Source organism: Nelumbo nucifera, chromosome 4 (assembly GCF_055504915.1).
Source record: "Nelumbo nucifera cultivar China Antique chromosome 4, China Antique-T2T, whole genome shotgun sequence".
NCBI classification, from domain to species: domain Eukaryota; kingdom Viridiplantae; phylum Streptophyta; class Magnoliopsida; order Proteales; family Nelumbonaceae; genus Nelumbo; species Nelumbo nucifera.
Window position 1 is genome coordinate 11,111,330 of NC_142652.1, and position 25,096 is coordinate 11,136,425.

The window sequence follows — 25,096 nt, forward strand, 5'->3', positions numbered from 1 at the left end:
TTACTGTGGTTGGTTGCTTGTGGTTTTGCAGTTTATTGTAGAAATGCATTACAAAATTGAGGCTGCAGTTCATCATAGACATCGGTGTGATCGCCTGTCTGGAGTTGATGTGCTTGTCCATGTTATTGGACATAGAGCTGCAGTTCCAAGCACTTCCCTGTGAGTTCATTCTAGTTTTGGTGCAGTTTAAATGATTGCAGAATATACATTAGAATTTCATATTTTGTAGTTGTGGACATCTATTACTTTGGTACTGGAAACATGCTGTGGTCTTGGTATACCTTTATACCAAAGAAGGCCAATAGAGAGGGCCGACTCTAGGAGCTTGGTGAGAGGGTGGAGAGTAGGAAGGGATAGGATTCTAGTTACCCACTTATAGTTTGCAGACGATACCATCTTGATCTGTGGAGGGGAGGAGATCAATTGGGTTAGTAACTTGAAATTGGTGATTAATGTGTTTGAACGAATGTCTAATCTTAAAGTCAATTTTGATAAGAGCTGTATGGTTGGAATCAACTTGAGTGATAGAGAAGTGGGTGAAAGGGCTCAAATTTTGGGTTGTGCATCAGTGGCCGTTGAATTATTTGGGGCTACCCCTAGGGGATAATCTGAGTAAAAGGAGCCTTTGGAACCCAGTTGTTAATAGATTCACCAAGAGATTAGCTTCATGGAAGAACTACCTATCCCTAGGTGGAAGGATTACATTGATTAAATTGACTTTGGCTAATTTGCTTGTATATTTTTTGTTGGTGTTTAAGATTCCTGAGGGAGTGTATAGGAGTTTGGAGAAATTAATGAGGGGTTTCCTATGGGAACCAGGGGAGGAGAAGAGAGATTACATAGTTATGTGGGAGGTAATTACTAAAACCAAGGGTGATGGTGGGTTAGGATTGGGAAACTTACAAAAGAAGAACAAGGCTTTATTTATTTATTTTTTTTGAAGGATAAAGAGAAAATTCATTAAAATTAAAAGGAGAAGTACAACAGAAGTTGATGAGATATCACCAAAAGCATGAGAGCCAACTCAGGAGTGTGAAGAAACTCCCTGATGTACCATTTTATTGTAGTCCTTATTGTATTGTTTTCTCTTATTTATTATTATTTTCACTTCAGCCCTGCAAGGGCCTCTCTGTAAATTCTCTAAATAGTGTTGCCCTACAAGGGCCTCTCTGTAATATCTTTAATTTTACTTTCTATATAAAGGACCCTTGGGGTAGGGTTGAATCATCCATTCTTCATCCCCAGAATTCTGTATTCTGCTCTGGGTTTGTTGACAAGGAGACCCAATAAGGCCAATACAACTACAACTTACAACCATGAGCATTGCCCAAACACCCAAAAGAAAAGTGAAAACACAAACACAACCCATATCCTTATAAAACAAGGGCCACTAGCCCAACACTAAACAAAAGCAAAGATCCCTATCCTGAAGCCCACATCGGTCTTCATCTGTGAGCATGTCTTGTTGGGTTGAGAAATCCTTGTCCCATTGTCCTTTCCATTGCGAAAGAGATTTGTTTTTCTCTTTCTCTTCCTTTTTTCTTCTTTCAAACTCTCCTCAAATGCCTTCCTTGCGAATTCCTCACCACCCCAAAAAAACAGGCCCAAGCTTTTCCCAATCATAACTTCTCTATCAACTAATTTCTGTAAAGTCATGCCTCTTTATTCTTCTTCAACTACATCAATATTCTATTGTGGCTGGATCACACTAGAATCAGAAACGTCACCACTCCTCTTGTCCTCCTAATGTTTCAACATAAGGGTAGCCGGTGACTGAACTTGCACAGTTACCCTCGTATGGTCAGAGTCAGGAGTCCTGTTGCCTCTCAATCTTTTTCTTCTCTACACCCATTTAAATATTTTCTAGCTCCTGCCTCTGCCAAGCCAAGTTTTAGCCTTGAAAAGATCTTTGTCACATGAATTATATTGTGAGATCTCGAGTTGCTCAGTATCTTGCTGATTATCCTATTAGTTTGATCCTCCTCCTTCTCTTCATGATTACTCCTTCGACCCAAATCTACACCCAACCTTCCGACCTCAACCTCCTCATAACGCAGACCTTCTTCAACTTGTCTTTGAGCCCTTCCTCCAGTGAGCTCATCAACGCAAGAAGTTTCCTTTCCCTCAACCTCGCCCTCAATTTCTAGCTCAACTCCGGTGCTAACAATCCTTTCCCGAGCCTTTCCCTCAGCCTCACTGAGCTTCCATAATTGCAGCTGATCTATAGAGGTGTCTTACTTATTCCCCCGAGCTCTGGGGATACACAATTCCCATCAGGCCCCCTACTGACTAGAGATAGAAGGCCAGCATTGCCATTCATAGGAGATGGACTGTCATTGAGCAGCTTTTTTGAACCACCAATGATCCTCTTCTTAGCACTTTTGTCAAACTTGGCTATTACCCAAATCCACCTCTCTTTCTTTCCTTTTCTAGCCTCAATCGAGACCCTCTTTATTACTCCATGTCTTTTCAACATTGGCTTGATAGGCCCTAGAAGCCACCTCTTTCTGTTATTCCTGTTCCTGAAGTGATTTTCCATACTGCCCAAACGCAAGGCAGATTTTTTTGGGAAATGGTTATGGAGATTGACAATGGAAAGGGATATACTATGGGCTAAAGTAATCTTAAGTATACATGGACCAGCAGTTGAAGGTTGGGTTGCAGGAGTATCAACTAGGGCTATGGGAGCTTCTCCTTGGGAATCTATTCATGCAATTCTTTTATCCTTCCTTACCCTCATCAGGTATGATCTTTGCTGGGAAACCATGTGAAGTTTTGGGAGCATGTTTGGGTGGGAAACATACTTCTAAAAGGGCAATTCCCTTCTCTGTATTCCCTCTCCAGGTTTAAAAATGAGCTTGTTTCCACCTTCCTAGCCCATTCTAACTTGATTTCTACTCTGGATGGGAACTTGGGTTTTAAAAGGGCACTTAGAGACTTGGAATTGAACAATGTTTCTGATTTACTTAAAATCCTTGAGGAGGTGGTTCTAGATCTCTCTAGGAGGGATAGTAGGATTTGGACCCCTTCTTCCTCGGTGTCTTTTCTTGTTCTTACTTCTTCAGAGAGTTAGTTCTACCCTCAATTGAGAATGGGTAGTTTTGGAAGTTTAGTTGTGTCTAAGAGCTGACGTGAAGTTCTTCTTTTGTAGGTCTTGAGTTTGGGCTGGCTATTTCCATACACCGGCCTGGGTTCAGTACAGCTTATTCTACTCTACCAGATCTTCCGGTTCCACATGATGTCCTTTCTTTACCCAACAAAAATCAATGGACTGTGGTTCTGTGACTAATGCCATGTCTTCAGTAAACTTGGGTAGAGTGGGCTAACTTACCACATCTGGCTTGAGGCATTTCTTCAGAACTGAAATGTGGAAGACAGGATGAATTTTAGAGTGTTCAGGTATCTCCAATTGAGAATGGGTAGTTTTGGAAGTTTAGTTGTGTCTAAGAGCTGACGTGAAGTTCTTCTTTTGTAGGTCTTGAGTTTGGGCTGGCTATTTCCATACACCGGCCTGGGTTCAGTACAGCTTATTCTACTCTACCAGATCTTCCGGTTCCACATGATGTCCTTTCTTTACCCAACAAAAATCAATGGACTGTGGTTCTGTGACTAATGCCATGTCTTCAGTAAACTTGGGTAGAGTGGGCTAACTTACCACATCTGGCTTGAGGCATTTCTTCAGAACTGAAATGTGGAAGACAGGATGAATTTTAGAGTGTTCAGGTATCTCCAAGCAGTAGGCAAGCTTGCCTATCCTTTCGATGATCTTGAAGGGCCCAAAGTAGTGTGGAGACAGCTTATTCCAGCATTGGTACCTTACTGATAGTGAGCAGTAGGGGAGTAATTTCAAATATACAAAGTTACACACTTTATACTCCACTTTCTGGTGGTGCTTGTCATATGTGTGTTTCATCCATTGTTGTGCTTGGTTCAAGTTATGTTTGAGCTCTTGTAGAGTAGCATCCTGTTGGGTCAGTTGCTTCTTCAAATGATGCAACTGGAGAGGAACCCTTTTCGTAGGGTAGTAAGATGGGGGGATCTCGACCATATAAGGCATGGAAGGGTGTCATCCCAGCAGCCACATGATAGGTGGTATTATACCACCATTCAGCCCAGTGGAGCCATTGGGCCGAACGTTTGGGTTTGGAATCTGAAAAACGACGCAGGTAGCCAGGTATGTCTCCAAGCATCTGTTGACTACCTCTGTTTGTCCATCTGATTGAGGATGGTAGCTAGTTGATTTCCTTAGCTGAACTCCCTGTACCCGAAATAGTTCTCTCCAAAATGTACTAAGGAAAACAGGATCTCTATCCGACAAAATTGATTTGGGAAATCCATAGAGGTGAGCTATTTCCCATACAAAGACATCATCCACGGCTGATGCTGTGAATGAATGTGCTAATGCCAGAAATGACTACTTTGTGAGAGGACTACCACTACCGAAATCACTGATTTAGCTGCGAAAGTGGAAGCCCGGTAATGAAATCCATAGATATGTCTTCCCAAATTTGGGTGGGAATTAGAAGTGGCTGGAGTGGGCCTGCTGGAGATTGGGCCTCGTATTTGCATCGTTGACAAGTCTTGCAGTTGGCAGTGTACTTCCGTATAGTCCTTATCATTCTCTTCTAATAGAACTGAGATGCAACACGTTTGTACGTCGGAGCACCCCTGAATGGCCCCCTATGGGTGAAGCATGAAAGTAATCTAACAGTGGGCCTATATGGACTGAGTTGGCTGGTAGCACTAACCTGTGTTTATGGTAGAGTGAGGGTCCTTTGGTCATGTAATTAGGTTCAGATTGCTGTTTACTTATTACTTTGACAAAAATTTCCTGGTGTGTTGTAGGACTTGATTCCTTTGTCGAAGTAAGGGATTGAATCTGTGGTATATGACACCATTTATAGTTTTTGGGGAAAATGGAAGTCACAAAATAAAGATTCTTTATTACTTGTCAATACCTCATGGAAATAGGGATATGTGCTCATTATTTGTGGATTGAGCTTTGGTTTTAAATGAATGGGTTCAACTATGATATAGGAAAGACATGATACTGGAAAAGCTTACAGCCAATCGATTGATATCATAAAAGATGTGACCAATCAGGTGGTATTCATCAAAATTCATGGGGCACTTTGATTGGTCAAAGCTCTTCCTGTACCATGTCTTTCCGGTATCATATATTTTCATTGAATGAATTCAATGATATGGGGTGAAATTACCCCATATGGATGTGATAAGGCTCTATTTACTTGTGTCGGCTCAATTAGTTTGATATTCTGCTCACTTCCTAATTTTGTTTTACATAATCTTGATATGCAACATTGGATTTTGATTTCTTCTGGTCTCAGAATTAATATTGAGGATCATTGCAGGTATCTTTTCAATCTAATTGGGAAATATATTGGGTTTCAAGCTTTACAAAATCAATGTTGCCTTATTTTATCAACATTACTTAAAGCATTTAAATGTAACCCCAACCATGATGTCATTGGTGTACTAGGTGAACAACTCCAGGTTTTTGTTTTGATCATCTTGCTTCTATCTTACATTTGTCTTGACCAAAAATTTCACCCTGTTTTATCTTCTAATGTATTTGAGGTATATGTTGCAGTTTTTAGTATCAAAGTTGGTTTCCTGTTGTATTCCTGTTCAAAATACTGAACCAATTGGCAGTCAATCTTCTCAAGTTGTATCTTTACTTCACCAGCTAATTCTGGAATCTGATCCATCTCTACATGATTACATCAGAGTATGATTCTACTGTTAAACAACAGATGATGGCGATTTTCTTTGTTGAAGTTGTTTATTTATCTCCTTTGATCTTCTGCTACTCCATTTATTAGGAATTGGAACCCTTCCCTCAAATTGATTGCTTTGACCGGATATGGAAGTTTCATCAGGATCTCTGCAAAGCCTACTCTCCTAAGGATCACTTTTTGAAGGTAAATGGCCATGGAGATTTGAGATATATGTGTTTTTTTTAATAATATAATTTTCACGTTTTGTCTTGATGTTTCCATTGATCTCTAACTTGCATATACTGTGTTGTGATTTAAAGTTTGTAAGGAGAGCTTCTTACCTTTCGCCAAGATTGCTTTTGTGGAGGTGCTACCCTTTCTTTCACTGTACATAAATTTCTGTATTTATTGCTTCATTAAAATGATTACATATAATCTGAGTTATCATCCTTTATTTTGAGGATTTCCTCCAGTCTTCAAACATTACACAGAAGATTAGTCTTGGGGGAGGTTATTCAGGCTGAAAATGATGCTGCAGAAATTCACAAGCAGATTAATTATTGGCATACTGAACCTGAAGTTATATCTGCTGTCTGGAGGCTAGTCTCCCTATGTGGTCCAATTGACGGAAAAGATGTTAGAGCATTGGTGTCTGACTTCATTTCTAGGGTAAATTGTCCTTTACACAAATTTTCTTTTTATTGTTTATGTGCTACTGTATGCTATTTGTAAACATTTCCATGCTCAGGAATATTCTGTTCTTTTGTTTTTACTTAAACTTCGCAGGTTGGTCTTGGGGATCCACATTTTGTTGTTTTTCGCTTGCCAGGAGATTCTAGCCAAGTTCCTCTGTTCCAGGCAATTAATGACGGCAGTTCTGTGAATGTTGGCTTTTATACCAACAGTTGCATTTCAGATGAAATTCTTCTTAGCCTTATAAGGATGTTAATGAAATATCTATCAGATGATTCAGTTAAGATAATTGATGAGACATCACGAACTCTTCAGGCATGTTATAGACTCTATATTTCTTTGCGTTTTTCTTTTATTTATTGGTTTGCATTTCACTGTGCAAAATACCATTGACTAATGCTAGGGCTGAAAATTGGTTGGGCTGGGCCTACTCATTGAGAGAAGTATTATGCCCATAAACTGTTTTGATGATTCATAGTAAGTTACTTATTCAAAATGCCCATTGACTAATGCTATACTGTTTAAACTGTAAATGTCATGGTTACAGCGTATAACATAGTAAGTTATTTTTTTTTGATAATTCACAGTAAGTTACTTATTCAAAGATGAAACTCAAGGTTAATTCTTCGAAACATGGCAACGAGTATATAGTGCATCTAGGTTCAGGCAAGAAGTATAGTTCAGATTGTACCTGCCGGTCATCTGTGAATCCATTTCTACTTCAACCTTCTCAACACCCATGAGCACCATATACATGAGATCTTGGATTGATGCTTTTATCTTAGCTCTAATAGCCACTGTTACCAATCAGGGCTAGAATATGATATGACATTTCCTGTCTCATCCCTAATTGCATCTCTATCCTCTGATGGTTAAATTTCTTTAGGAGCAGGCATCAAAATTTAACTCCAAAATTTGGCTCGCTGCTTGAGAACAATTACTTTTAAATAAAACTTATTTTAAACAATAAACAATTACTTTTAAATAATTACTGTTTTTGAGAACAATTTTAAAAGTGAACGCTGTAAAGAATTAGATATAATCAGGTAGCTTATGGTTCACTGGATGAATCTGAATTTGATGTATTTGTCATAATTTTCAATATCAGTTCTTCATTCTCCATACTCTATTTTGTCAATAATACAATTTTCTTTGTTGCATCCTTCTTGCATTTTTAATAGTAGTTTCAGGGAGTCGAGGAGTTTCCCCAAGGAGTCCTGTTACATTTGAATTTTGTAAAAGAATGCTTGCTAGCAATGTTAGCATTGCAACTATTTGTCATATTTATACACATGAAACTAGAAAGAAATGTTTCATAAGAAATATTAGGTTGGTCTTTGTTTTTGGGGCAGTAGGAGGGGGTAGGGTAGGGGCATGTGCATACCTTTTATTTTTCTTATTTGAGTCCCCAAAATTTACTCCAGGTGGAGGGGTCGCCACCTTAAAATTTTATTAATGAAACCACTATATGCAAAAAATTACAGGGGTGGATTTAGCCTGCCTTGCCCAAAACCCAAAAACAATATGCACAGTGCACTCAAAATAAAAACCTCGAAACCTATTTACGACAAAGTTTAGGGAGAAATAAAGCATCATCAAACATAAAAAATTGAACTGAACGTGGAAGAGAACTCTTGGAATAAAAAAGAATACTCTGAGAGCTATTACATGCCACATTTGCCAAACCATCAGCCACTGCATTTACATCTCTAAGGATGTGAGAGAAAGGACCTGAATCCTGACTTTTGAGTTGCTCAGCCACTGCATTGACCTGAATCCTGAGAGAGAGTGCTCTTTTTCTCTCTGGCCAAACTCTTGATTTCTCTCCTCTCTTTTTTCTCTTCTCCTTCTCTCATTCTTTCTTACTTCAGAACTAAAACTGAAATCAAACTATTAACATGGTATTAGAGCACTGGAAACCAGTTTAGAAATTAGTTTTTTTTCTCTTCCTATTTCTTCTCCTTGCATCGCCACATCAAATCTGAAATTTTGAGATATCTCATCAACCAATTGGAGGATCAATAAGAGGCCAAAAAGGACTGACCGTTTTTCCTTCTAGGAGGTAATCATGCTTTCAGTTGTTGTGGTGTTCCGTTTCAGTGGTTTTCTAGAAACCCTCTACTCGATGACTCAAAGAGGGTTGGTTCGTGGACAGGTGCAAACAGAATTCTATAGTCGGCTGATAGCATGGTGTTTCTTCCACTTTCGGATTGGATTTCAATTCTGTGGTAGTGCTGATTGGTGGTTATGTGTAGTGACTATTTTTCCTTCCTATTTATGTCTGAATGTATGTGACAGCAATAGGGTTTTGGTGCTGAGCTCTATGACAGTAAGTGTTTCATCAACAGTTAATTAATTGTGGTGTGGTGTGTCGTGTTGTGAGTGCTGAATAGTGAAGGGTAATCTTGGTGATTATTATTATTATTATTATTATTACTTTTTACAATGACAACAATTGGAGAGGGTAGTGATCATAAAACTGGTGTTATGATTTCTCCCGATTACCTAAATGTATAGATGACATCCATCAAATTAAATGATGAGAATTATGTGCCATGGGCTAGGTTGGTGGAAGTGTTTCTAAGAGCCAAGAAGAAGGTAAAACATGTGAAGGAGGAGAAACCCTCATCTGAATCTCATGGATATAGTGAGTGGGAATAATAGGATGCATAGATTATGATTTGGTTGTGGAATAGCATGGAACCCAAAATTCGTGTGAATTTTATGTTCTTGGATACAACCAAGGAGGTTTGGTGTTATGGTCCCGAGCGTAGGATCGCGTCACGGGTCGTTCCACGGCAGGAACCCCTGATCTTCCCTTGCCTTTGGTCTTGCGCGCAGACCCTATTTTGCCTATCTAGTGGGTGATTTGTCCAAGAGACCACCCGAACTCTCCCTTGGGGTGATTTGTCCAAGAGACCACCCAAACTCTCCTCACTCTTTTCTTGGCTGGAAAACTGAATGCTTTATTTCAATTCGTGGCTCCTTAAATAGGAGCTTACAGAAGGAAATTCCTAATTAAACTCAAACTCCAATTTGAACTCAAACTCCTAATTACCTACTCCTATTGGTAACTCACTCTTACTTAAGATAAGATAAAGATGAGATTAAGATAAAGCTAAGGGATAAGGGATAAGATAAGGATAAGGTAAGCTGGCGGCGAGTTGGATTGATGTGTCCAGATAAGGGTGGGCCCACCCCTATGAGCTGTCGTGTGGGCCCCGCTCTACTGCTGCTGCCGGGTGCGTGCGCGCGGCTCATGGTGCCACTGCCGCGCGGTGCGTGCGCGCAGTGCTGCTGCCGCGCAGTGCGTGCGCACGCCTCAGGGTGCCGCTGCCGTGCACGCGCCTCATGGTGCTGCTACCGTGCTGCTGCCTGGCGGTGCGTGCTGCGCGCCATGGTGCCGCTGCCGTGCGGTGCCGGGCGTGTGCCTGGTGCGTGCTGCCGTGCGGTGCGGCGGTGCGTGTCGCGCGCCATGGTGCCGCTGCCGTGTGGTGTCGGGCGTGTGCGTGCAGCGCCCTGTCGGGCGGTATGTGCCGCGTGCTGCCAGCCTGCTATGCGGTGCTGCCGGGCGGTGCGTGCCGCTAGGCGGCCCGCTATGTGTGCTGCTGTCTATGGCTGTGCCGCCGTGCGTTGCCGGGTGGTGTGTTCATAACATTTGGGAGCATGCTAAGAAACTTTATTCTGGCCAAGATAACACTACCAAGGTATACCAACTTTATTAGGAGTGCTTTAATCTGAAGCTGGGAAATAAGAGCCTAGAGGAGTATTATGCTAGCATGAGAAAGCTTTGTAATGAGCTTAATGTGTATCACCCCTTGATTTTAGATGTTAAAATTCAGCAACGACAATGGGAAGAACATGATGTGACATGGTTTTTGGTGGGATTGAAATTTGAATATGAGAACCTACTAGGGCACAAATACTAGGTGGATCTGTTCTTCCCTCTCTTGAGGAGGTGTTTTCCTGACGTTGGAGAATTTCTATTGAACGTTCTGAGAACTCTACCATCTCTGACAGTTCTGCTTTGGTGGTGGCAAGAGGGGGAGGTCATGGGTATAGAGGTGGTGGAGGTGGACGTGGACTTCTAGGGAACCAAGGTGGTCCTATGTTTAACCATATTGGTGGACAAGGTGGAGGTCGTGGTAGAGGATGGAGTAATGGTCTTAGGATGTGCACGTATTGTGGGTTAGAGGGACAAACTATCAACTTTTGTTATGACTTGCATGGCCATCCAATACTTGGGCCAATCATGCTGTAACTAGTGGTGGTGGTGTTGTTAGTGAGAACCAATAGATTGATCAGACACCTTCCACATCTACAGGTGTTTCTAGGAAGGAAATGGTGAGTGTATCACATGATGAGTTTGAGAAATTTCTTTAGACTTCCTCTTAGCAGAACACAACTACCCTTGCTCACTTAGGTATTGCTTGTTTGGCATCCAAACCTTTACATTGGATTATTGATTTTGGAGCCTCTAATCATATGATTAGGGCTCTATGTATGCTTTCTTCTCTCTCCCAGTCTTCCACATCCCCAATAGTTACCTTAGCTAATGGTTCTAGCTCTCCTATTTGTGGTGTTGGTGATGTTGACCTCATATCTTTATCTTTATCATCTGTTTTAAATGTATCCAAATTTGCATTTAACCTCATGTCTGTTAGTAGATTGACTAAATCTCCTAATTGCTCTTCACCTTTTACCCCCCTTCTTGTGTGTTTTAGGATCTCAAGACAGGGATGAAGATTGGTGGACATGAAGCTAGTAGGTTGTATTATCTTGATGGTGGTGGTCCAAAAGTAGCACTTAAGTCTTCACTCACTCCTCTCTAGTGGCACTGCAGACTTGATCATCCGTCCCTCAAGGCATTAAAGTTACTTATTCTGTCATTGTGAGTCTTGCCAGTTTGGAAAACATCACAACGTTTCCTTTAGTCCTAGGGTTGATTGTTGTGTTTTGAATCCTTTTTCCTTAGTTCATTTAGATGTTTGGGGTCCAAATAAAATTGTGTCGTACACTGGTTACAAGTATTTTGTAATTTTTGTTGATGATTATTCAAGAATGACATGGCTTTCTCTTATGAAAGGCAGAAGTGAATTGTTTTCTATTTTCCAAAAATTTTATGCTGAAATTTGTACCCAATTTGGTCTTCATATTAAAATTGTCCGTTCGGAAAATGCAAAAGAATATTGGTCAACACAATGAGCAAAACGATGTAATTCATTAAACTTCTTGTACTTACACCCGGCAATAGAATGACGTTGCTGAACGAAAGAACTGATATTTACTTGAAACTACTCAGTCCATTATGCATAATATGAATGTTCCCAAGCGTTTTTGGAGTGATGTTGTACTTGCATCGTGTTTCCTCATCAATTGGATGCACATGTCCATCCTTGGATGTTAGTCACCATTCTCAGTCTTGTTTCCTACTTTATCTCCATTTTCCCTTACTCTTAGAGTTTTTGGTTGTGTATGTTTTGTTCATAATTTAGGTTATGGATTGGACAAGTTATATGCACGTGCTACAAAATGCATCTTTCTTGGCTATTCTAGAACCCAAAAAGGATATACATATTACAACCCTAGCTCCCATCGTTCATTTGTGTGTATAGATGTCACTTTCTTTAAATTTGTTCCCTTCTTTTCTACTTCTGATGTTTCTCCTTCTCCCGTGTTTCTTGTTCCCGTTCTAGTTAAGGACCTAATTCCTACAGTTCCTATTGTGTCTCAGCCTTCGTCTTCTCCAAGGCATTTTACTACTAAAAGGCCACTAATCACACAAGTGTATACTCATAGATGAGCACCGACTCCTCCTCCAGTTCACTCCTCGTCGATGGATCTAGTAGTTGTGCCCTATCCTTCTGATCTTGATCTTCCCATTGCATTGCAGAAAAGTAAACGTAGTTGTACTTCTCACCCTATTTCCAATTATGTTTCTGTTGCTCACCTTTCTACTTCCCATCAATAGTTTATATCTTTGTTATCCTTTGTCTCCATCCCTAAGGATGTCCAAGAAGCTATTACCTCTCCAGGGTGGCGCCAAGCTATGGAAGAGGAATTGTCTACACTAGCACACAATCACATATGGGAGCTTACCACTCTTCCTCCTGGTAAGCATGTTGTTGGATGCAAGTTGGTGTATACTGTGAAATATCTCCAAGATGGTAGTGTGGAAAGGTTGAATGCTCAGTTAGTGGCAAAAGGCTACTCTTAGTTTTATGGAGTTGACTACACAAAAACTTTTTCTTCCATGGCTAAGATTGGTTCAGTTCGAGTGTTATCTTTAGCATCATTGTATGATTGGCCCCTCTTTCAGCTTGACATTAAAAATGCCTTCTTACATGGTGACCTTTAGGAAGTATATATGGAAAACCACTAGGGTTTGTTGCTCAGGGGGAGGGTGGTAAGGTTTGCAAACTTAGGAAGGCAATCTACAGGCTGAACCTATCTCAACATGCGTGGTTTGGAAAGTTTAGTGATGTAGTAAAGGACTTTGGTATGAAAAAGTGCCAGGTAGATCATTATGTGTTCCACTATGAGTCGAAGGCTGGAAAGATCTTCTTAGTGGTGTATGTAGATGACATTGTCATAACTGGTAGTGATAGTAAAGGGATTGGCAGGTTGAAGACTTTTCTGCATGATCACTTCCAAAGAAAATGTTAGGAACCTGCCTAACTCAGGGCTCTTCGAGGGGCCAACCTCCTGAATTCTTGGGAAGGAGAGAGAGAGAGAGAGGGAGAGAGTTTAATGCTGAAAGAGGCCTCCTCTATTCCTTTTTCTGCTCTACTACTTATAGTGTTACAATCTTGACTGTTACAGCTGTTACAAGTGGCTGGTTAGTTGAGCTGATCTGGCCTCCTCTTGTAAAACTGACTAACTGCCTTCTGTTGGTCTGTTCCAACAGTCTTGACAATCCAATTGGATGGCAGTTGTTACAAGTGGATGGCAGTTATTACAAGTGGCTGGTTAGTTGAGCTGATGTGGCCTCCTCTTGTAAAACTGACTAACTGCCTTCTGTTGGTCTGTTCCAACAGTCTTGACAATCCAATTGGATGGCAGTTGTTACAAGTGGATGGCAGTTATTACAAGTGGCTGGTTAGTTGAGCTGATGTGGCCTCCTCTTGTAAAACTGACTAATTGCCTTCTGTTGGTCTGTTCCAACAGTCTTGACAGAAAAGACTTGGGTAAGCTGAAATATCTTTTGGGAATAGAAGTTGTAAGATCAAGACATGGCATTAACTTGTGCCAAAGAAAGTATGCCCTTGATTTGCTAGAGGAGACAAGATTGTTAGGTGCCAAACTAGCTGAAACACCTATTGAACCAAATGTCAAGTTATGTACTGATATTGGTGAAGAGTTTGAAGATCCTAGGAGGTATAGAAGGTTGGTGGGTAAGTTAAACCATCTGACTATTACTCGGCTAGATATTTAATTTGCAACGAGTGTGGTGAGTCGGTTTATGCAACATCCTCGGTTGCACACTGGGATGTAGTTCTAAGGATTGTCTGATACTTAAAAGGGAGCTCTAGGCTGTGGATTGTTATACAAGAATGGAGGAACTCTTGTGATAGAGGGGTGCACAGATGTTGATTCGGCTGGATCTGTTTTTGGCAAGAGATCCACTACAGGATATTGTACCTTCCTTGGAGGACATCTAGTGACTTGGAAGAGCAAAAAACAAATTGTAGTAGCAAGAAGCAGTGTTGGAGCTGAATACAGGGCCATGACGCATACTACATGTAAACTAGTGTGGCTGAAAAATCTTTTATAGGAGATGGGGTTCTCAATTGCCATGCCTATGAAGTTGTACTATGATAACCAAGCCGTAGTCCACATTTATTCTAACCAAGCCGCACTCCATATGTGAGTTCAGGAAACTAGCGGGCAGACTTGTTTACAAAAGGGTTGAGTCGGGGGAGAGTGGATTACATATGTAACAAGCTAGGATTAAATGATATATACTCTCTAGCTTGAGGGGGAGTGTTAGAGTCGACATCATAAGGGTAGTTTAGTCATTTGTCATTTAATTAAAGGTTAGATGTCTATTTTGTCTGTGTTTAAGTTGTGTGTCCCATACTTAATGAGGGACATAATTTTCTTTTGTATTCTATTGCACAAACTATAAATAAAAAGTGGGTTGTCTCTATTTCTCTCCTCTCTTTTTTCTCTTCATCTCCTTCTCTCTTCTTTCTTACTTCAGAACTAAAGCCGAGCCATTGTTAATCAAACTATTAACACTCTCTATAATGATAGGTTAGAGGCCCAAAGATTTAGCATGAAAAATAAATTGCCTATGGTCATCTCTGAAAATACCTCCACCACCTGAATCTCCTGGATTGCCTCTTGAAACTCGATTTACATTGACTTTTACCCAGCCACTTTTAGGACAGTTCCAAAGAACTAGGCAGGCTCTCTTGGACATCAAGATACTAAATTATACTACTTATTTTCGTTAGTCATCTTTGAAATCGAAGTATTATAGTTTCCATATTTTTTATGTTAGGACTTTGGAATGATTTAATAACAAAATAGTAGATACTTTTTTGATTTACATGAGCAATAGGTTTGTCTTTGATACTTTGATTCTGGGTTTGTGTCATGGTTCACAATTTTGATATCAATGGACATTTTGCCATCAGAGATTGGGAAACTTTGGGGATCTTTGGTTATGCTTGCTAAGGTATTTGAGAAATCTAAAGAAATCAGGGGAGTTTACTAAAAATGTAATTTGTTAATAAAACTTCATTGATTGTTGGCTATGATGCCCAGATATGGGTATGGGAATAGGAGTTACAACTCTCCATTTCTTATATCTTGGACATGGATATGGGTACAGTTATCCCATCTAATATGCTTATATAATGCTTTCATATCTAGATTTTTAAGCTAAATGTCATTTCTCAAGACTTACATCTTGCCAAATTTAATTAAATTTCTAACATGTGCCGATATGTTATAGAAATAGAATACATCTTTAAGTATCCAATATTTTCTCTGACAATACAATACCAGTATGGTTGGCATGCATAGGTATCTGGGTATCCTAGATTTTTAGTTGTGTAATTGCACATGTAGGATTTAGAAAGCAATAGGAAACAATTGTGCATATAAAATAAGGGAAGATTAAGTGACTCATATAAGTATCTCTATTTGTCTTCCTTTTAGTCTTTTTGCCAATTTTCTTTTCTATACATATTTCATTCAAAATTTTGACTGCTATTTCTTTTTGTTCTTATGTGTTTTGATCAGATTGGGTATCTTTTTTTTGTAGTTATTTTGTTTTGTTCTTTCTTTTTTTTTTCTTTTTTTTTTGAGGTTGACTGGTTTAGTAAGTAAAGCATGTTTAGAATAGTTAGCCAATCATTTAACCATAGTATCCTTATCTGCGCTTTGAGGAAAAGTTTTTCAAAAAAAATGATGATTTTAACAAAATATCAAAAATTTTCGATGATATCCTAAAATTTTAAATCTTAGATGTATGATTTTTTATTAGATGTATAATTTATCAATGAACTTTAAAGTATCACAAGTATATTGGTAATGTGTCAGAACCATGTAATAGAAAAAATATTGTTGGCTTATTTTGCATTGCCCCTTAGTGAAATAGGGAGATTTCACCAATAATCGCCGATGTTGCAAACCATTGTTCGCACACATTTTCAATTATTTTGGATTGGATGGAAAAGAAAGAAAGAGTGAAAGAAGAAAATGCTGTTTTTGATGCTTCTATTTTTAGTATTTTCTAAAACTACTAATAAATAACTTGTTGCAAGCAGGGAATACTTTCAACTGAAAGGGGTCAGAGAATTTTACTATCTTTTGATTCTTATGATAGGTCTCTTATTGCGGTAAAGATATAAACCTTTTCTGCTTTTCTTTAGTGTTATTTACACTATTTTCTTTTGCAATATGTTATGCATCGTCCTTTGTTTTCTGCAGGTTCACTCAAAGAGTGTTAACATGGAATTGGTTGAAAAGCTTCTATTAAGCTCAGAAAGAAAATATACTGGTAAGTTTGTGCTCATGCTAATTACTCTAATAATGCCCCTTTTACTTTAAAAGGAACAAAATAGTAAGTTAGTACTAGTTGACACACTTCTATTTTTTATGGATATCATCAACAAAAGATTTATCAAAAAAAAAAAAAAGATATCATCAACAAAAGATGCATACTGTATTTGTGAAAAAGAATTCGTTGTTGAACAGTCTAAGTTTTTTATAGGAGAGACTAAGAGGACACAAGAAGAAACCAAAGAGAGGATAATGCTTAACTAATGGAGATTATCTGGAGGTGCACAGGGGCAGCTATATTTTGGGCTATTTGGGAAGAATGGAACCCAAGAATCTTTTTGGAAAAGGAGAGAAGCAAAGAAGCTATTATAGAGACTATTATAGTCAGAGTGTCCCATTGGCTGATATCCTTGGAAACTTTTCTTTGGTTTCATTAGGTGACATCTTTATTATTTGGAAGGAAGTGGCCGCTTCTGTTTTAAATAAGGAAGTCATCAATCCTACTTGGTCTTCCCTGTGCAACCAGCGTAGCCTTGTACCTGTCTAGACTACTATCAGACTTCAATTTAACTGAATACACCCACTGACTTCCTATAAATGAGGCATCAAGAGGAGGATGAATTAACTCCCAAATGACATTCTCCAGAAGAGTAGCTATTTCAGCATCCATGGCATCTCTCTAATGAGTGTGAACTATGGGTTGCAAGTAAGACCTTGGAATATCTTTAGTGGACAACACAACAGAAAAAGAACTATAGTCTGTGGGAAAACCATAGCGGTCAGGTGGTCTAGAGACATTGGTGGAACGACATAAGGTAGGGACATCGGTATAAATAGGAGGGGACGGTTTACTTACAAGAGTAGGAATAGATGTGGCACCATGCTCCGTGGGAAAGGTTGAGAGCATAGGGGTTGGAGCTGCTAATCGCTTCCTGAAATAAGTTTGGTGCAACAACTGAGAAAGAGATGGTGCTTCTGATGTACCTACAAGCTTAAATTGTTGTAGGATAGATATTGAAGGAGTAGAAAATTTTGTGATATGTTGAAAAAAAGAGAGATTTTCAAGAAATATCACATTCTGAGAGATTCTAGTCTGATGAGATTTCAGATCATAACATATGAACCCTTTACGGTCAGGACCATATCCTAGAAAGGCACATAAAACAGACTGAGCAGATAACTTAGTATATTCATGTGGAGGAAGATGAACAAGACAGATACAGCTAAACACATGAAGCATAGATAAGTTGGGAGGAGTTTTAAAAAGGGACTGGTGTGGGGACAAGTTACCAAGAACAGACTGAGCAGTTTTAAAAAGGTTCTAACAACACTCAAGATATGGCCATTTTTTACATTCAGCAACTCCATTTTGTTAAGTGCTAGGACGACTTATGGGACTGTATACCATGATGTTGCAAATAGGATTAGAACTCCCCATCAATGTACTCTCCCCCTGAGTTTGAATGTAGAGTACAAATGGAAGCATTAAATTGTGTGTTAACCCAAGCATAAAACAGTTTGAACATAGCAAAAGCATCTTATTTGTTACGAAGAAAATATATCCATGTATAACATGTATGGTCAACAATGAGGTTTGAGACAGTTTTTTGGAGTTTTGTTTCTCTTCTTTCTTGGTCGTGTGCCAAGAAAACACAGTAACTATAAAACCTGAATGGTGTGAAGGGAGTTCAGGTTCTCCTAAAACCCTCCTGTGGATCGTGTAGTCCTTGTACATTGTGGTACGTGCAATAGTGAGATCTAGCATGACCTGTTTATGCAGTAATAGTGGCGGTTTGCTGTTTCGGTTAGATCGTGTGGTCTGGTTGGTGATAAGTTGCTGTTGTCCAGGCATGAGAGTGGTACAGTATGTCTCTGGAAAGTGTGGGGGGACTCCCTTCAATTTCCTAGCGGTTTTGTTTATTCCAGAAGGTGCTGGTCTTGGCTTGGGTAATTCCTTTTATGAGGTTTCAGTATGGACTGAAGTGATAAGTGTGGTTACAGTGTAGTTCCAATGGCGTCAAAAGATTCTGCTACATCTGGTGTGACTACTAATCAAGGAGGGCTTGGTAGTGGTTCGGATCATATGCATTTTTCTATGACTGTCACTCCTCTTGATGGTTGGGACCATCTACCATGGTAAAAAAAGTTGAAAATATACATCACAGCTTGGGGAAAGAGTAACTACATAAATGGTACAGTGAATGAGCTGAAATCAGGTACTGTTAAGCATGATAAATGGAACCAGGAGAATTTCCTAATTATGTCTTGGCTACTTCTATGGTGCCATCAATTAAGTAGAATTTTATGTGCGCAGATACAGCCCGTGAAATCTGGGAAAAAGCAAAGTCTACTTACTTTGAACAAAGACACTATTGCTAGAATTTACCAGCTGTAGGCAAAGTCTTCTACATGCAAGCAAGGGGAGCGTAGTCTTTCAGCAATGTGTGTTTGCCTTCCTGCTTGGACTGAACCCAATATATGAGCCTATAAGGGTCCAAATATTGGGCAGCAAGGACCTTCCTTCTGTCCAAGAGGTGTATGCATTTATATAGTCTGGGGAGAGTAGCAGAACTGCTATGAATTCTCTTAAGGGGGAGCAGATGGCCTTGGCTGCAAAGGGTGGTGTGAGTACTACAAGGAAGGGTGGTTTTTAAAAGAAAGGAGATAAGAAAGATAAATTGTGGTGCACTGACTGTTAGAGACCTATACATACTCATGATGGATGTTGGAATCTAGTTGGAAAACCGAAATGGGCTCAAGCGTTGAATAAAAAAACCAGCACCAGAGAAAAATAAGAAACCTACTCTTAAGAAGTATACCGCAACCAATATGGCCTCCCACGAACAAGCAAATAGTTCTATTGTGAGTACATCTCAGGATCGTTCCTCTGGTTCAGATCCCAAGGAAGAGTTTATAATACCTTCCATGATCATTTGGAAATTTATGGTAAGGCATTGCAGCAGATGGATTATGGCCCTAGCCCCTCAACCTCCTTTGCCTCTACATCAAGTTAACTTTGTTTCTAGTCTTAGGAATCACCTTGGAAGTTAACTTTGTTTCAACCCTATAAACTTCTTTCTAGAAGAGAAAAGTTGGGACTAGCTGCTGGTTCATTCTCTTCCATAGCTGGTCAAGGATCAATTTCTCTGTCGTTTGGCTTTTCTCTTTCAAATGTGTTTCATGTTCTTAATTTACCTATTAACTTTTTGTCACTCAGTAGTATCAGTCACTCTTTAAACAGTTCAACAACCTTTCTTCCGCATTCTTGTGTGTTTCAGGATCTGACTTCTGGGAAGACGATTGGTAGAGGGAACTTAGTGGGTGGTCTTTATTTGTTGGAGAATAAACCTGGTTTTGTAGCTATAGTTAAGTTAATTTGTGACATTATCACCTTGGTTATGTCCTTTAAGTCATTAAAATGTTTGTTTCTAGAATTCTTTAAGTTAGTGTCACTAATTGAACTATAGTGTTATACATGTCAACTAAGTAAACATTCTAGAAGGATTTTTCCTTTGAGAAATAAAAGTTCATATTTTCCTTTCCATATTGTTTACGCTAATGTGTGGGGCCCTGTTACTCTACCTTCTAAGAGTGGCTACAAATATTTTATCATGTCCATTGATGATTATTCCCGTTACACATGGGTTTACTTGATGCATTCCAAAGATGAAGTGCATAAACTTCTGAAAGATTTCCAATGTATGGTATTTACCCAATTTTGTGTGAATTTTTGGCTTCGTGTGGATCCCCTCACCAAAGATCATGTGCGAAGACTCCTAAAAAATTGGCATTGCTGACAAAAAAATCACCATTTCCTTGTAATCCAACCTCTTGGTGGTTGGATTATAAGGCCCCATGTCACCCACTTGTAGTAAGCTTGACCCCAAGGCTACTCCTTATGTTTTCCTGGGTTACCCTTCATCTACCATTGCTAGGGCCAATAGAGTTCATAAGCCATGGTGTAGCATGAAGCCATGCCACAAATACTATCATAATCTCAGAATATAGATCCCCTTCAACCAGGTACCCTTATTCCTATCTCCGAATATAATGAGTTGAAGGTGTGCAAGTTTAAGAAGTCAGTATATGGATTCAAATAGTCGTCAGGGGCATGGTTTAGTAGGTTTCATTTAGTTGTATAACAGATGGAGTTCAAGCAGTGTCTGTTAGACCACACACCTTTTATGAAGAGTGGGCAAGGAAAGATTGTTGTCTTGATAGTCTATGTTGATGTCAGTGATAATTGGGTCCCTACTAGTTTGAAGTACAGGATTTGAGTCCCATACATCGATTTCTTGGAAGTGAAGTTGCCCGCTCTTAAGAAGGGATCTCCATTTCCAAAAGGAAATATATCCTAGATCTTTTGGAGGATACAAGTAAGTTGGGATGTAGCCTACTGGCACTCCTATTGATTCAAATCACAGGTTGGGTGATTTTGGTGGTGAACCTGTAAAAGCTGTAAAGCAATATCAGAGACTTGTGGGAAGACTCCTTAACTTATCACATGCTCCTAAGGTTGTTCATCTGGAGGCTGCAGAGAGGGTTCTTAGATACCTTAAGAAGTATCCTGGAACTAGGTTATTGTTCAAGAATAATGGTCACCTAAAGGTTGAAGTTTACACAAATGTTGACTAGGCTGGGTAAGTTGAAGACGGAAAGTCTACCAATGGGTATTGCACCTTTGTAGGAGGAAACTTGGTCACATGCGAGTAAGAAGCAGGGTGTTATGACTAGATCCAATGCAGAGGCTGAGTACAAGACTGTCTCATGGAGTTTAAGAAATCTTGTGGATAAAAAACATATTGGGTGAGTTGGGGTTTGGTATGAGAAGAAAAACAGCCTTTTGAAAAGAAAGGACTGTTTAAAATATTGCAGAAAATCAAAAGAAAGTAGTAGAAATCAGGTTTCAAGAAGAGAGAAGAAGAAGGTGGCGGCAACTAGGGTTCAGAGAGAGATTTTCGAACATAATCTTCTCTCTTACACCCCTAATTCCATTTCATTAAGTTAAACTTTAATAATTTAGAGAGGCCCCTAGTTGGGCAGAAAATTAAAAAACATAACACAAGAAAGAATAAAGCCTAGATTAAGGCCCATTATAGCAAATAACATAGGAAATAAAGAAGGATAAACAGCCTATGGGCCATTTGGCCCATCTTCTCTACACTCCCCCTCAAGCTGAGCATAGATGCCAATCATGCCAAGCTTGCCAGTATCATGCTGAAGTTTAGCCTTGGGAATGCCCTTGGTGAGGAAATAAGCTAACTGTCCTTTAGAAGTGATGAAAGGTAGACACACTTCTCCAGAAGCCACTCTTTCTCGAATGAAGTGTCTATCAACTTCAATATGTTTAGTTCTGTCTTGTTGCACTGGATTGTGAGCAATGTTGATGGCAGCCTGATTATCACAGTATAATATCATTGGCTTGTCATGCTTAATACCCAGTTCCTCCATCAAGGATCTAAGCCACAATAGTTCAGAAACTCCATGAGACATGGCTCTGTATTCAGCTTCGGCTGAAGATTGGGCAACAACTGATTGTTTCTTGCTTCTCCAAGAGACAATATTACCTGCAACCAAGCTACAATACCAAGAGGTAGATCTTCTGTCATCAATGTTTCCGGCGCAATCAACATCTGTGTAGGCTTCAAGTTTCATATCGCCATGCTTAGCAAATAGAATTCCCTTTTCAGGGGAACCCTTCAAATAACACAGAATCCGCTCTGCTGCTGCCATGCGAGTATCCCTGGGAGCATGCATGAATTGACTAATGCAACTGACAACATATGCAATGTCTGGCCGAGTCATGCATAGATAGAGAAGTTTTCCAAGTAGTCTCTAGAAGACTCCCTTATCTTTCAAAAATATTCCATCTAAAGCAGAGAGTTTATGACTCATATCAATAGGAGTAGCAACTGGTTTAGCACCCATCTTCTCAGTTTCAGAGAGAAAATCAAGTACATACTTTCTCTGAGAGATAAGCATCCCATCCTTGGATCTAGCAATTTCTATGCCAAGAAAGTATCTCAATTCCCCCAGATCTTTGATCTCAAACTCTATATGAAGGAAAGATTTGAGATCATTAATCCCTGATACATCATTACCAGTCACAACAATATCATCAACATATACAATTAGGTAAACGACCAAGGATCATTTCCTCTTCACAAAGAGGGTATGATCAGACTGTGTCTGTACATAGCCAAAGCTAACAAGGGCAGCCCTAAACCTTTTAAACCGTGCTCTAAGGGACTGTTTATGTCCATAAAGTGATTTCTTCAGCCTGCAGACCTTCCCTTTCATATCTGTTTCATACATCCCTGGAGGAAGAGACATATAGACCTCCTCATGTAACTCTCCATTTAGAAATGCATTCTTTACATCTAGCTGATAAAGTGGCCAGTCTGAGTGTGCAGCAAGAGATAGCAGAACTCTCAAAGAAGTCATCTTGGCAACATGAGCAAAGGTCTCCAGATAATCAATCCCATATGTCTGTGTATAACCTTTTGCAACCAGCCTAGCCTTGTACCTTTCAATGGTGCCATTAGCATGATATTTGATAGTAAAGACCCACTTACAGCCTACTGGATCCTTCCCTTCAGGCAAATCAACCACTTCCCAAGTGTCATTCTTGTGCAAGGCATCAATTTCTGTTCTCATAGCATCCCTCCATTCTGGAATAGTAAGAGCTTCTGACACAGACCTGGGAATTGGGTTAGAAGCAACAGAAGAAAGGTAGGCAAAATATGAAGGAGAGAGCAAACTATAAGAAAGGTGTTCGGAAATGCAATGTGCAATACACTTCCTTTTTCCTTTCCTAATAGCAATAGGGATATCAAGGTCTGGGAAGGATGACTCCAAAGGGGCTGTATCAATACCTGTTGTCTCTTCTGTGACTGGAAGTGTAGGAGGCTCATGTGTTGTCGGAGAAACAATCAGCTCATTTCTAGTTCTCTGCCGTTGGTACAACCTGGGATTAAAAAGAGGACGAGGAGGTAAAGGAGGAGGGATAGGAACACTGGAATGAGAATGAACTGACTGATCCTCCCTTGACTCATTTGAAGGAGGAAGAGTCTCAACAGAAGACTCAACTGGGACAGGAAGGGGAAGAGCAAACAATTGTGACAAATTCTCCCCCTTTGGACAATGCCTCTCTTGAGAAGAATCATAAAAGGAAGCGAGCTCATCAAAGGTGACATCCATTAAGACATACCGAGTGCCAGTCTTCGGATCAAAACAACAGTAACCCTTTTGTGTGGGGGAATAACCAAGGAAGATTCACTTGTGGGCTTTTGATTCATATTTATGTCTCTGGACACTTGGGATATGTACATAACAAGTGCAACCAAAGACACGAAGAGGAATAGGAAAAAGATCCTTGCCCGGATGAAGAAGAATAAAGGGAGACTTAAACCCCAAAACCCTGGATGGCATATGGTTGATTAGGTAGGTTGCAGTGAGAACAACATCACCCCAAAATTTTATAAGGACATGTGAGGCAAATAGAATACTTCTTGCAACTTCAACAATATGCCGGTTTTTTCTTTCAGCAACTCCATTCTGTTCTGGGGTCCTAACGCAAGAGCTTTGGTGAATAACCCCCAAATCAGTGAGATAGCAGGTCAGGTTTTTCTCAAAATATTCTTTTGGATTGTCGGATCTGAAAATTTTAATTTTGGTATCAAACTTGTTTAGGACAAATTTATGGAATTGCCTCATTAGTCTGGGAACTTCATCACGGGACTTCATCAAAAATATCCAAGTGAACTGAGAAAAGTCATCAATGAACAAGATAAAATATTTGTAGCCACCCATAGAAGGAAAGTGGTAAGCCCCCACACATCAGAGTGTACAATATGAAAAGGAGAAGAAGATCTTTTATTACTCAAAGGATAACTGCTTCTACAATGTTTTGACAATTCACACGACTCACAATGAAGACTGGACAGACTAATTCCCTTAAACAGTTCTAGGAATAAATGACTCAATGCAGAAAAAGAAAGATGACCCATAGGGATGGCAATTTTACCCAAAAAATTGGGTCCCCGATTCGACCCGCCCCGAACAGGGCGGATTTTCCTTGATTACAAAATGTATACGGGTTGGGTTCGGGGATTTTTCTTTTGCCTTGGACCATGGTCGGGGCGGGGATGGGGTCTGCATATAAATCCCCCAACCCGTACCGATTACGGTTATGAATTACAAAAATTCAAAAGGTATTAGGTAATACATAATAGGTTAGGTTTTGAGTCTTGATGTTTTGCCTTGCCGCCTAGGTTTTGTTTCTCTCTCAGACTTCACTGATTCACTCTTCGAGACTTCAACTCTTCCGATCATCACAGACTTTGCCTGTCAACTGGAGAGAAGAGGAGCCGTCGATCGCTGCGTGTCGTCGCTGCCGCCGTAGCATAGAGGAACAACCGACCGCCAGGTTCTTCCTCTCGTATACTGATTCACTCTTTGTTCTTCCTCTCTCCGTTCATCCGCCGACCATCGAGCATCGCAGCCACCATAGCAGTAGAGAGCAGTGACCAGTTATAGTCTTGGAGAGGAACCGCCATACTATCATTCTTCCTTTCTTTGTCTCTCCGTTTGTCCGCCCAATTTCTCCCTTTTACAATGTTTGTAACAGTGAGTACTGAGAAGATAGAGAG

At 39.9% G+C, this 25,096-nt stretch overlaps 1 protein-coding gene across 3 annotated transcripts in view; it reads left to right on the forward strand.

Annotated features, from left to right (window-relative positions):
- ATM (Serine/Threonine-kinase ATM-like protein) overlaps nt 1–25,096 on the forward strand; it is a 151,152-nt gene that overhangs the window by 74,021 nt on the left and 52,035 nt on the right. For all 3 annotated transcript variants that reach the window (XM_088902617.1, XM_088902618.1, XM_088902619.1), the window contains 9 exons: nt 32–159; nt 5,373–5,514; nt 5,612–5,749; nt 5,844–5,942; nt 6,059–6,105; nt 6,212–6,407; nt 6,525–6,746; nt 16,211–16,282; nt 16,374–16,443. In XM_088902617.1, coding sequence (XP_088758743.1) covers nt 32–159; nt 5,373–5,514; nt 5,612–5,749; nt 5,844–5,942; nt 6,059–6,105; nt 6,212–6,407; nt 6,525–6,746; nt 16,211–16,282; nt 16,374–16,443 — 1,114 coding nt within the window. The remainder of the gene's footprint in view (nt 1–31; nt 160–5,372; nt 5,515–5,611; nt 5,750–5,843; nt 5,943–6,058; nt 6,106–6,211; nt 6,408–6,524; nt 6,747–16,210; nt 16,283–16,373; nt 16,444–25,096) is intronic.